The 12,831-nt window shown below is 36.7% G+C and overlaps 1 protein-coding gene across 4 annotated transcripts in view; it reads right to left on the reverse strand.

Moving 5' to 3' along the window:
• The window catches only part of LOC101250081 (uncharacterized), a 54,779-nt gene that overhangs the window by 11,582 nt on the left and 30,366 nt on the right, over window positions 1-12,831 (reverse strand). For all 4 annotated transcript variants that reach the window (XR_011212554.1, XM_010314918.4, XM_010314920.4 and 1 more), the window contains exons 24-29: window positions 10,297-10,560; window positions 9,798-9,896; window positions 9,491-9,675; window positions 5,373-5,708; window positions 4,359-4,512; window positions 4,107-4,217 (exon numbers count right to left, since the gene is read on the reverse strand). Coding sequence is in view for 3 of the 4 variants with exons in the window: in XM_010314918.4 (XP_010313220.2) it covers window positions 4,107-4,217; window positions 4,359-4,512; window positions 5,373-5,708; window positions 9,491-9,675; window positions 9,798-9,896; window positions 10,297-10,560 (1,149 nt within the window). In the remaining variant the exon portion in view is untranslated. The remainder of the gene's footprint in view (window positions 1-4,106; window positions 4,218-4,358; window positions 4,513-5,372; window positions 5,709-9,490; window positions 9,676-9,797; window positions 9,897-10,296; window positions 10,561-12,831) is intronic.

A 12,831-nucleotide genomic window follows, 5' to 3' on the forward strand; every position in this document is an offset into this window, starting at 1 on the left:
GACAAGACTGACACAGTTGCAACTTACCGAGGACATGACCCTAGAATAGAAAGGTGCGTAGGATGCAAATTATGATAAAAGGTAGTAGGCAAAAGTATGTTCATGCTAGTAGGTAGGAGTGCACTGTCGAGGTGCCCTTACTAGCAGCTTAGGGCTATGCTTGTACTTTCTTATTCTTCGATTTTGTTGATATCTTTTGTTTCATGTAAGCTTATTTGTAGTATTATTTGGTTGTAGTACTTTCTGCTTCTATTTGTTGTTAAATCTATTATCTCTTGTATTACGTTTTCTTTAATCTATTTATGTCTTGAGCAAAGGGTCTATTGAAAACAACCTCTCTACCTGACCTCTGAGGTAGAGGTAACGTCTACATACACTACTACCTTGCTCAGATCTCATTATGACATGTTTTTTTTTATTTTATCTCACGGGTTGTTTGATTGAACAAAGTTTAAGACATTGAACGAGTCTATTGGAAACAACATATTTACCTCACCTCTAAGCAAAGGGTCTATCGAAGCATATTACTCCTCTGTTGTTTGATTGAACAGAGTCTAAGATGATAAGAATTTGTATTATATATGTGAGAAATATTAGAGAAGAATATTATTGAATTGTTGCATCTACATTATTATAGTAAGACTCTATTTATAAACACTACAATACAATTCTTTATCAAGTAGGAAACTAACTATACACTATTCTTATTCCTATTCCTATTAAAGTAGAGTGTATATACCTATTCCAATTCTAACACTCCCCCTCAAGCTGGTGCACAGAAGTCATATGTACCGAGATTTAATTAATACGAGGACCGTTACCTTGATTAACGCTGTATTGGATGCAATGCCTACCTACATGATGTCTCTATTTCCTGTTCCAGTTTCCTGTTCCCGCCAGTGTTTTGAAAAGGTTGGACTCCTTGAGAAGGAGCTTTTTTTGGGAAGGGAACAACAAGAAAAATAAAATACATCTTCTCAATTGGAAGTCTTGTCAAACCAGCAAGAAGGAAGGAGGTGCTGGAATTAAGAATCTAAAGATCCAGAATAAGAATTTAATGATGAAATGGTTATGCAACTTCAACTCAGACAATCAGCCATTATGGAAGAAAATTATCATGGAAAAATATGGTCTGGATGGAAGATGGACTACCAAAGTAAGCAATAGTCCTTATGGAGTTAGTCTCTGGAAATCCATAAGGAACTTGTGGCCCAAATTGCTAGCAAAAACCATGTTCAGCACTGGTAATGGAAGGAAATTTGATTTATGGAATGATAAATGGATCGAACAAGGTCCCCTAAAGCAACTCTATCCAGACATATACTCCCTCAATCAAAAACAAAACTCAACAATTGAAATGGTTTGGGGTGCACACAGTTGGAATTTGAGTTTCAGAAGAACTTTAAATGATTGGGAAATCGACAGACTAGCAAGCTTCTTCGAAACTTTAGAACAGTTCAAAGGTACATCAACTGAAGCAGATTGCTTGATATGGTTAAGGAATAAAGAGAACAAGTTTACAGTGAAAGCAACATACAGAGTCCTCTGAACCTCAAACAATCAGAGTGGGACATGGCCTTGAAAATGATCTGGAGGGTTAAGATCCCCCACAAAGCACGAGGAGAGGTTTCATTCTTTGCTCAAGGTGTTTTCTTTGTGGTAAGGAAGCAGAGACGATTCTCATCTCTTTCTTCGCTGCAGCTGGACTGACCAGTTTTGGAAGATTTTCATTAACTTGATGGGAATTAGTTGGACTATGCCTAGAAGAGTATCTGATGTATTAAAATGTTGGAACAGTGATACCAATCCCTCCAATAAGAAAGAGAGATGGAAAATTGTCCCAGCTTGTATTTGGTGGACTGTGTGGGGAGAAAGAAACAAAGTTTGTTTTGAAGAGAAAGCCATTAGTATACAGAAACTAAAGTTGAAATGTTAGGCCTTTTCTTTTTTTTTTTTGGTGTAAACATAGCTTAATGGAGGAGTTCGAATCAGCTAACGATGTACTCGACTCCTTACGAGAAGATTAAGGACTAGGAGCTTATTTTTTTGCCCATCTGGATGTAAATATGGGGGACTACACACCCTTTGTGTAGTTTGTTATTAACACACAAAATGTTACCTGTTCCAAAAAAAAAAAAGGAGCTTGGTGGAGATACTTGCAAGTTGATCACTCAGCTTCACAAATTGACAGTCAATCTCAATGTGCTTAGTCTTCTCATGAAATACTGAATTTTATGCAAAATGTTGATAAAACACAAAATGATTAGCCCCACTATGAGTCATGTCAAACTCTTGAATTACTATGTTGAACTTCCCAAACCAAACTTGGAAAGACTATATCAGACCATAGAGTGAACTACGCAATCGACATACAAAGGCTACTAGCCCCCCCTCCCCCCAAGTAACAAAACCAAGTGGCTTCTCCATATAAACTTTTTCACAGTATAGCGGTCACCAAAAAGTACTCAAAATTTGGTATAAATATATGGATCATCTTGGAATCAATAGATAAGTCGATTGACCAAAGCACGCTCATGCGTCGGAGTATTAGATTTGATGGCCGAAAGTGGTAACAATATAAGAAATAAAATTATACGGGTAGGGTCGGAATTATGGAACAACCCTACTAAGAAAGAGAATTATATGGGTAGGGTCTGAATGATGGCATGACCCTCCTAAGAAATCAAAATTATATGGGTAGAGTTGGATTGATGGCACGACCTTACTTAAAAAAAAAGAGAACTTATATGGGTAGGATCGCAATGATGGCACGACCCTACACAAATAAGAAAGTAGTCATCGAAAAAAAATGATGTTACACAAATCAAAAAAGAAGTAGTAAACGGAAGGATAACACAGTGCTACACAAAATCACAAATTGGATATGAGAAAGTAGTCACCAAAATGATTGCACGGTGCTACATAAATAAGATATGAGAAAGTAGTCACCAGAATGATGGTATGGTTCTTCATAAAGTAAATATGAAAAAACTAATCACCGAAAAGATATGTTCTAATACCATATAAGACATATCACATAAACCTAACGCAACCCCAATTCATTCCCCAACCAATGTGGGACTTTTACCCGCTCTAACACCCCTGTTCACGCCCACAGGCCCGATAGAGGAGTGAACCGAGAGTCCAAACGTGAATGGACCTGACTCTGATACTATGTGAGAAATATAAGAGAGTAGTATTATTGAATTGTTGTATCTATATTTATAGAGAGACCTTATTTATAGACACTACAATCGAATGCAGGTGTTCGATACGGGTGTGGATCTAGAGGTCGGATCCTTCATGATCTAAATTTTAAGATTTTGGGATATGGATCTATGTATGGATACGGGTACGGGGATTCACCTAAATATAACTAAAATATCTAAAGATAGTGTTATAAAACCTAAATTATGAGATATTATGTGGAGAACTTGAGGAGAATCTTGGATAAAAATTAAAGGAAAATGAATGACATATAAAATTCTATACAAAATGTATTCCTTTTCTTCAATTTCACCTTAGCTTTTGTATTGATTATAGAAATCATTAAAACTGTCCAGGCATTCTCCATCGATTTTAGTCAACGTACCCAAAATTAGTTGACCAAATCGGACACTGATCCACACTCACACCCATGTAGTGTCAGCACGGATGTGGCACCAAAAGTGAAGAGTCTGAGCAACTTAGATTATAATACAATTTTTTATCAAGTAGGAAATATATATACTATTACTATTCTTATTCTTATTCCTAGTCCTATTCTAAGTAGGATTACATATACTTATTCCAACTCTAACAATATAATGGCACAATATATATATATATATATATGTACACACACACATACACACACTATTACTATTCTTATTCTTATTCCTAGTCCTATATTACAAAATTCAAAAGTTGAAAAAGTTTAGTGATGTAGATTCTTTAAAAAATTGTGAAATATGCATAAATAATATTACTATAAGCAGAATCATTTTATAAGATCTTGGAACATCCCAAAACGGAAAGGCTACCATATAAACTGGAATGGAGTGAATGAGACGAAATAATACCAGTTTACCCAAGGAAATAAAAAGGTAAAAAGTGCCAAATCCTACCTCCCATATGCGTCCAGGGATTTCTTTTAAGAGGGATGAGAGGAGTACATGGTGCTGTGAGGAAACCACCTCACCAAGGATGTCACAGAGCTTACTTACTGCCTGAGCAGCCTGCATGATAAATAAGATAGTAAAACTCTTGAAACAGCCCAACATACCTTTTTCTTTGAGGTGCAAGGGAAAACTGCAGATAGTTAAACTTTCATGCACTTATCTAAGCTTGGGAGTGAATATAAGAAAGATCATTAGTACCTTCTGTTTTCGAGACCATGAGGATGACATAATTCCTCCACTGATAAGCTCAACGATCTCCCCCAAGTACAATTGAAGAGTAACTCGTTCACTACTCATATTTTCCTCCCACATTTCTTCATACAGATTAGAAACAGATTTTTCATCCTCAAATCTGCATAAGATTATATAATAGTGTCCACTGATAAGCACTAGTCATAGAAAATACTGTTAGGAGAAATTTAAAATACTTGGCTTTACAACCGGACAAAACTTGCAAGCTCAAGTAGAAGGTTCAATTATGTAAATATTTTTGCAAGTATGTATATATTGTTCTAAAGGAGGGCAATGGGGGTACTTGTTACCATTTCCCAATAAAAAGGGAAGGTGGTGGTCTGGTGGAGGTAGAATAAACAGAAAGTTCAGAGTTCAAATTGACTACTACATCAGGCTGTCCTACAACTAGAAAGTTCAAGAACTTCATAACACTTCCATTTCAAAATGACATACAATATTTGTCAAAGGTGGCCCTTAAGTCAGTAGCCAACAAATAAGGCACAGGATTTAATCAGAATTACCAAGGAAGGATACCAGATAAACCAGCTCCCTATCTATGCTACTCCGGAGAGAGGAATTAAGTCCATTTTATGCATTTGAAACAGGATAATATAATATTCTTGAATTTGCTGTCCCAGTAATCTTGAATATGTTGTCATGTCATGTCAAGGGAAGTTAGCATTGTCCCATCATCCCAAATCCATACTGCTTATAGGTTGTCATGTAAATTATTATGTTCATTTTTACAATTCTATTCTTCGTTTGAACAAGATAACATGGCAATATATAGATTCTTCGATAATTAAGGTTACCTCATTTTATACACATAGATACGTTCTCATGTAAGAAGTGACAGCAAATTCAAGATTACTGGGACATGCTAACTTCTCTTGGGAAAATTGATATAACATGAAACAAGATTACATAAAAATTCACCATCACAGGCTATGAAATAGAGAAAGGAAAATAGAGTCTGACCTTGAAATAAATATTACTGGCACAATCACATCATTATATCCACCCAAAACATCAGCAGCTGAGGAAAAGTAGCTTTTCAATAAAACTGCACATGCAATCTGTTCATTCCTTTCCCCGAGATGTAAAGCAGCAGTGTCTTCAATCAACTTCTGGGCCTGGGAAGGAGTTGCATACTTCAGAACTGTGGCACAAGCATTTGCAAATGCACGTTTTGAAGTAGCACTTCTTTCCTCCTTAACAGCTTGAAATAGAAGTCGCAGTAGCATGGTTGTAAATGGTTTGATATTTACGCCAACTTTCTGCGCTAACAAGCTTATAAAATTTGCAACGCCAACCCTGTCAATAGGAGAACAAATAACGTGTCATGAAAATTCAGAACTAGATCAAAGGCGGTTCATTACCAAACAAATGGGATCTCTTCAATTTTTGAGATAAAAAGGTAATTAATCATTCAAGTCACACATACAATACAGAGATTGTTGGAGAGATGTGGCGCATGCAGGGACGGTACTCTAATTTCAGAAGAATGCTCAATGACTGGGAAATTGAGAAATTGACAGAGTAGCTGAATACTAAGCAGCTGGGGTTATGCCAGGGTACAACAGAGAGTGAAGGATTAAAATAGAGCTCCAGATGTTACTTATGCTGTGAAGATTCAGAGTTTAATAGCCAAGTGTCTCTACACTGTAGTGTCACTTCTCAAATGTTGCAACTATTTTCAAGTATAGTTGGATCAGGTGGTCTATCCCAAAAACTATAACTGACCCTACCGAGGTACTGGTACAATCAGGGAGAAAATTTCAGGTGAAAGAAACGGTGGAACCTCATCACAGTTTGCATTTGTTGGATAACTGGAAGGAAAGGAATGCCAGGTGTTCCATTTTGAAGGCAGAAGCAGGCAAGCAGCTCTACTCAAAAGTTAAAAATTAATTGTATCTTGCTGATTATGTTATGGTGCAAAGAAAATTATGATGATGACTCCATAATAGACTTGATAAAATCCTTGTAAGGAGAGCAAGGATAGGTTTTTGCCTACTTTTGGAATATGTAACAGAGATATCAAAAGCGAGAAGCAAAAAAAAGATCTAAGGTTTGTTAGAGCTATAAGTGCAAAGCGCAAATAAAGCGTGAGCTTTACTGAGAGAAAAGGTGCAAATGGAGAAAACATACAAAGTCCAAGACTAATATTTATAAGCATAAATAACAAAAACATGGACAGGGAAATTGATAGTTTTTACGATAAAGTGAAATATCAATGGTTTAGCATTGCCTCTTCGGGAAATCCTCATTCACAATAAAAAAGTATCCCATAGAATCTTGATGACGACATTGAAGCGCACATAAAGCAAAGCGAAGTGCTCAATACGAGCCTCGCTTCAGGGTTTAAGCGCGCTTTACCTGCCTTTGATAACACTGATATGTGCGCAGTTACTGTTAGAATAGGAATAGATGTATACAATCCTAATTAGAATAGGAATAAGAATATGAATAGTCATAGGAATAGGAGTAATAAATAGTATCTTTCTTGGTAAAGGCAGTGTTGTGAAAGGCGCTCCTCTTTCGCCTTTGGCGACAAGGCAAGGCGAGGCACCATCGACTATCTGCAGCGAGGAGAGGTAATTTGAAAATGGCAAGCTATTGCGACGTAAAGGCAATGGCGAGACGACTGGCTTCGCCTTTTTTTAAAAGGTCTGATTTAGTAATTAAAAGCCAAAATTAGGGTTTTCTTGGGTATTTTTGCATACTTTCACCTTCGCGACTTGCACTCCTCTTCTCCTCAGTCGCGACCCCTTCGAGAGTCGAGCTTCTTCACAACTGCTGCCAAGAAGGAGACCTTTTTTTTCTTCTTCAGTTCTTCTCTTCTTCTTCTCTTCTTTTCTTTTTGTTCTCTACTCTGTTTTTCAGAAGTGAGTGACTGAGACTGTTACTGTGCTCTGTTTTCCAGTGGTAATGTAGCAGTGACCTGAGTGCTCTGTTTTCAGTGATAGTGAACCAAGTGTTGTGTTCTGTTGCAGTACTCACTGCTCACTGAAATCTGCCTATAATTTTTTGTTAAAAAAAAAATCAATCTTTCTATATTTATTTTTCCCTACTCAATTTAGTTTTATACTAAATAATTTAATATTTTGGGTGTCCATAAATAATGAATTCAATGGACTCTGATGGTAACAAAAGGACATTGGAGTATTGCTTTAAGAGTTCTAGTATTGCTTGTCAATTGTCTTATGAATTATTGAGTCATTCAAGTTCTAGACTTTTTTTTTTATGATTGCAACTTAATCAAGTACTAGACTTTTAATATCTACTATTAGTTTTTGAATTGAAATATTTGCTAATGAATGTTATTGTTATTGAGATTTTGGATATATATATATATATATATGAAATTAAATATTTTAAATTTTTGGTGTTAATTGGCGCCTCATTTCAAAAAGACGAGCGTGAGGCAGGCCCTCGTCACCTTTCACCAGCCAAAACACTGGGTAAAGAATTGTATTGTAGTGTCTATAAATAGGGTCTTTGTGTAATAATGTGAAACAAACAATTCATAACATCCTCCTATATTTCTCACATGGTATCAGAGTCTCTACAATATTGGTAGAGAATCAAAGAGCTCTCATTGTCACCGGGTGGCTATTACCCATATATGTTGCCCGTCTAGCGAACAATTATGTTAACAAAAGTAGGTCGATGATATATGCATCAAACATATATTCAGGGGAAGAAAACTTAGTCAAACAGCTCACCCGCACATCAATATTTGGTGACTTCCTAGGGTTGTTATGTGTCAACCCCATCTTTACGGTGACTATTTCTTCATATCTGATTTGTGTAGCATCTTGCATCTCTTCGGACTACTTTCCATATTTAATTTGCACAATATCGTGGATTTTTCTGAACTACTTTCTCATGTCTAAGTTGCATAGCACCGAGTGTCTTTTCTGTTACTCCTCGGATTTGATTTGCATAGTTCCATTCGTCTTTCCGGTGACTTCGCGATATTTGCGTAGAGTTGTGCCATCATTCCGACCCTACCCATATAATTTCTCTTTTTCAGTACGATTTTGCCATCATTCCAACCCTACCCATATTATTTCTCTTTTTCAATAGGGTTGTGCCGTCAATCCGACCTTTCCTATATAATTTCTATTTTCTAGTTGGGTCTTGTCATCATTCCAACCCTACCCATATAATTTTATTTCTTAAATTGTGACCACTTTGGGTCATCAAATCTAATACAACGGTGTATGAGCATGTTTCGACCATTATTTCAGTGACTTTCATATTTAATATGTACTCGTCTATTGGTTCTAACACAGCCCATATATTTATACTAGATTTTGAGCACTTTCTGACGACCGCGGGATGGTGAAGAAGTCTATATGGAGCAACCACCTATTTTATTACTCATGAGGGAGTTTAGTAGTCTTGTATGTCTATTACGTAAGTCACTCTATGGCCTGAAACAGTTTATGCAGGCTTGGTTTGGTAAGTTCAACACTTTTATTATATCACTCTATATTTTATTGACATTATGCATCAAATTCAGTATTTCATGGAAGACCAAATACATTGACATTGGCTGGCAATATGCATGAAATCTAATATTTCATGAGAAGACTAAACAAATTGAGATTGATTGTCAATTTTGTGAAGTCGAGTGACCAGCTTACAAATATCTCACCAAGCCCTTATCAGTCCTCGTATTAATTACATGTGTAACAAGCTAGGTACATATGAAATGTATGCATTAGCTTGAGGGGATAGGAATAGATATATAAAATCCTACTCAAAATAGAAATAGGTATGTACAATCTTACCTAGAATAGGAATAGGAATATGAATAGTCATAGGAATAGTAGTAAATAGTATCCTACTTGGTAAAGGATTATATTGTAATGTCCATAAGTAGGATCAGTGTAATAATGTAGAAACAATAATTCAATAATATTTTTCTCATATATTTCTCACAGTTACCAGCACAAACTTTGTGCTATGATTTTAATACAAATGTTACCTTCTGGAAAAAAGACAACACAGATAATAAGATAAATGTAGACTAAAATCCAATCAAATTGCATTTTTCATGTAAATTACACTTTGGACTTGCAAAATACCTGGTATTTAATCCAACACCAGCACGAACTAACTGAGCAACACGAGGTACTAATAACTCCACTGACTGGGAATCAACAACATCAATGCAACGATCAAGAGTTTCCCACATTGGTGAGCCCTTTGCTATTGATATACGGAGGTTTTCAAGCTTTTCAGTTTGTATACCAACATTTGCTGCGTGCAACTGAGACAAGGGAGAGGCCCGAAGAAAAGGGGAAAACATTAGAAAATGAAAAGAAAAATAGAATAATGTCCAGATACTAATAAGTACCAAAGCAATATCAGAAACCACAGAATTTGCTAGACCTCAACATAATTTAACCCTTGGTCTTCCAGGCTTGATAAGCTCTCAAGCATGCAGCAGACTAGGTCAGGTAGATGTGGCCGAAGTGCAACACCCGCACCCTGCAATTATTGAAAAAACTGTTAAAAGAACCAAATTGGATTGTTTGAAGCTGAAACGAACTTATTGGATCTACGCAAGCAAGAAAAAGGTTGGATATTTGCATGGGCACTAGATTAGAATAGACAAGTTTCTCCTTCATCTAAAACCTTGTACCATATACACATGATGATCGCCAACCACCAGATAAGAACTTTAACATTCAACTCTGGTGCAATAATACAAGAAAATTACAGAACGAAGCAAAGAAAATTCTTCTCAGTCAAGTATGAACAGAAGCACCATAATGATCTGACTGAAATGATTAACAGAGAAGGAAAAGACATGACATTGTGAGTATTTTGGAAACTGGAAGGTCTACAAGACATATTCATTAGTTCAATTTTCTAGATAAAATGAAACCTTTGTGAGTTTTGTAACCACTCCAATGGATGCCTTGCGAATGCTTTCAACTTTACTCATTATGCCTTCAGATAGCAGTAACGGCAACACAATCTCCATTGTCTTTGTTGCCTCTGAAACTTGTGTGAGAGAAACATCACATAATCTCAATGTTAGATTAGTAATAGCCCGGCATAATCTGTCACCCGAATTTCGTACAGACTCCTTTATGTCATCCATCGCACGGTAAGCAGTAGTCCATATTCTTTTTAAGTGCTTCTCAACCTATACCATATGCAATGCTGACATTGTCAGATAAGGCAACAATTATGCTCTCTGCAATAAGGGATACCACAGATAAACAGATCAACAAGTACATCAAATTAAAGGATATGAATGATATTCCACACTATAAAAACGCAAGACTGGAAAATTCTAGGAAAAGCTTATTTATCAATTGCTCCCTAACAAGCATTGCAGAGTGGGAAGAGTAAGCCATAATTTACATCCAAGAAAGTACCTCATTCTGATATGAATACACATGACAGGCTCCTCTAAGGCTTACTAAAACTACTTTCCTAGTCCCAAAGAGACTTATTTGAGAATGGATCTCTAAACCCCATCAGTGGAACATGTTTTGGTGTTTGTACATCTGATATTACACTATCATCCATTCTTCATGTACCTGAGTTCCCTGTTATCTGTAAGCCCCACCACCAAAGAACTAAGTTGTAGTTGTGAGTTCTTCCTTAACCACTATTTTTAAGGATCTTCAAAAAAGGAACAAGATTGGCAGTTGTAAATTGCATGACTACTTACAACTATTTGATTGGGACTGGAGACTCTAGTTAAGCCCTTTTTTGGAGGAAATAAGGATGTCAATCAAGAAATAACCCAGTGGCATAGGCGGTTGGGGCACCCATCCTTTTTGGTTTTACAGATGTTGTACCCTAATTTGATTTCCAGACTAAATTTGACTCTATGTTTTATAATGCTTGTGAATATGCATACTAGAGACTCTTACCCTTTGAGTGATAAGTACTAATATTACGATTATTCAGCCGGATGTCCGAGGTTCTAAAACTATTTCTTTGCCTGAAAATTGATAGTTTGTTACCTTTATTGATTATTACCCTAGGATAACCAGAACTCCAAAAAGTGAGGCTTTCTCTTGTTTTTAGTCATTCCACACTTTTTGAGCCTCAGATGAAAAAATTGTGAACTGAAAATGGCACATAATACATAGATAAAAGATTTGGTGCTTAAGGGAGTTCAATGGGATAATCCACCAAACTAGTTGTCCCTACACTAGTGTACAAAACGGGGTTGTTGAAAGAACAAATAGGCATTGGTTCAAAGTGGCAAGATCTCTTATGTTAACCCTGTATCTACCAAAAAATCACTAGGGATGCCATTCCAGTTGTCGTATATCATATCAACAGAAATGCCACTTAAAACCCTCAATTATCAGAGTCCTCTCGAGGCTTTAAAGGGTGGGATAAACATATTATTCCTCCGAATAATGTTTAGGTTTCGTTTACACTAGGAGTTCTAGGAAACTTGATCTTAGAGCCCTTAAGTGCGTCCTATTAGGTATTCTCCTACACAAAAAGGCTCCAAATGATTTCATCTTAAACAGAGAATTCTAGCTCTCACTCATCAATGAGAGTCAAGTTAATCTCCTGGAATGTTGGGGGGTTGAATGGGGGAAGTAAGAGGGAGTTGGTGCGAAAGCTTCTTCAACAATGGGGGGCTGATGTCTCTGTGTTGGTAGAAACAAAACATGATGGTCAGATAGACAATGTTATTCAGAGTATATGGCACAGTAGATGGATGGGAAAGATCCAAAAGGAGGCTAGAGGGACAGTGGGGGAATCCTATTCTTTGGGATAAAAGAATTTGGAATGGACTGATGGTAGTGGATGGCAACCAATGCATAACTGGCAAGTTCACCAGTTTATATGATAACTGGAGCTAGCATTTGATTGGTGTGTATGTTGAATGCAATAGAGTGACTAGGAGACTTGTGTAACCCTGAGGTGACAATCCAAGAGTGCTGGTCCACACAGGGGTGGGATATCTCTTTTAGGAGGCGTTTAAATGATTGGGAGATAGAGAGGGTAGCCATGTTACTGGGAAAAATAGGGCAAGTTTCTATTAGCAGTACGGAGGTTGATATACCCAGTGTAATCAAAGGCGAAAAGCGCAAAAAAGCTCTAAGTTCCGTGAGGGCTTTAAACGCAAAGCGCAAATAAAGTGTGGGCTTAAATGAAAAAAGGCTCAAAGGGAGAAAAAAATACAAATATATATGTTTAGTCAAAGACTAATAATTATAAACATGAATGACAAATATATGTCAAAAGAAATTGAAAAAAAAAATTATGATAAGGTGAAATATCAATTATTTAATGTCACTTCTTTATACGAGGCTCATTGGCAAGGAAACGTTAACCTTAGCACCTTGATGACGACGCTAAAGTGCACATAAAGTTAGGCAAAACGCTCAACACGTTTTGAGCCTCGCTTCAGGGCTTAAGCGCGTCTTTGATAACACTG

The sequence above is a fragment of the Solanum lycopersicum genome, chromosome 11 (assembly GCF_036512215.1).
Source record: "Solanum lycopersicum chromosome 11, SLM_r2.1".
Lineage (NCBI taxonomy): Eukaryota > Viridiplantae > Streptophyta > Magnoliopsida > Solanales > Solanaceae > Solanum > Solanum lycopersicum.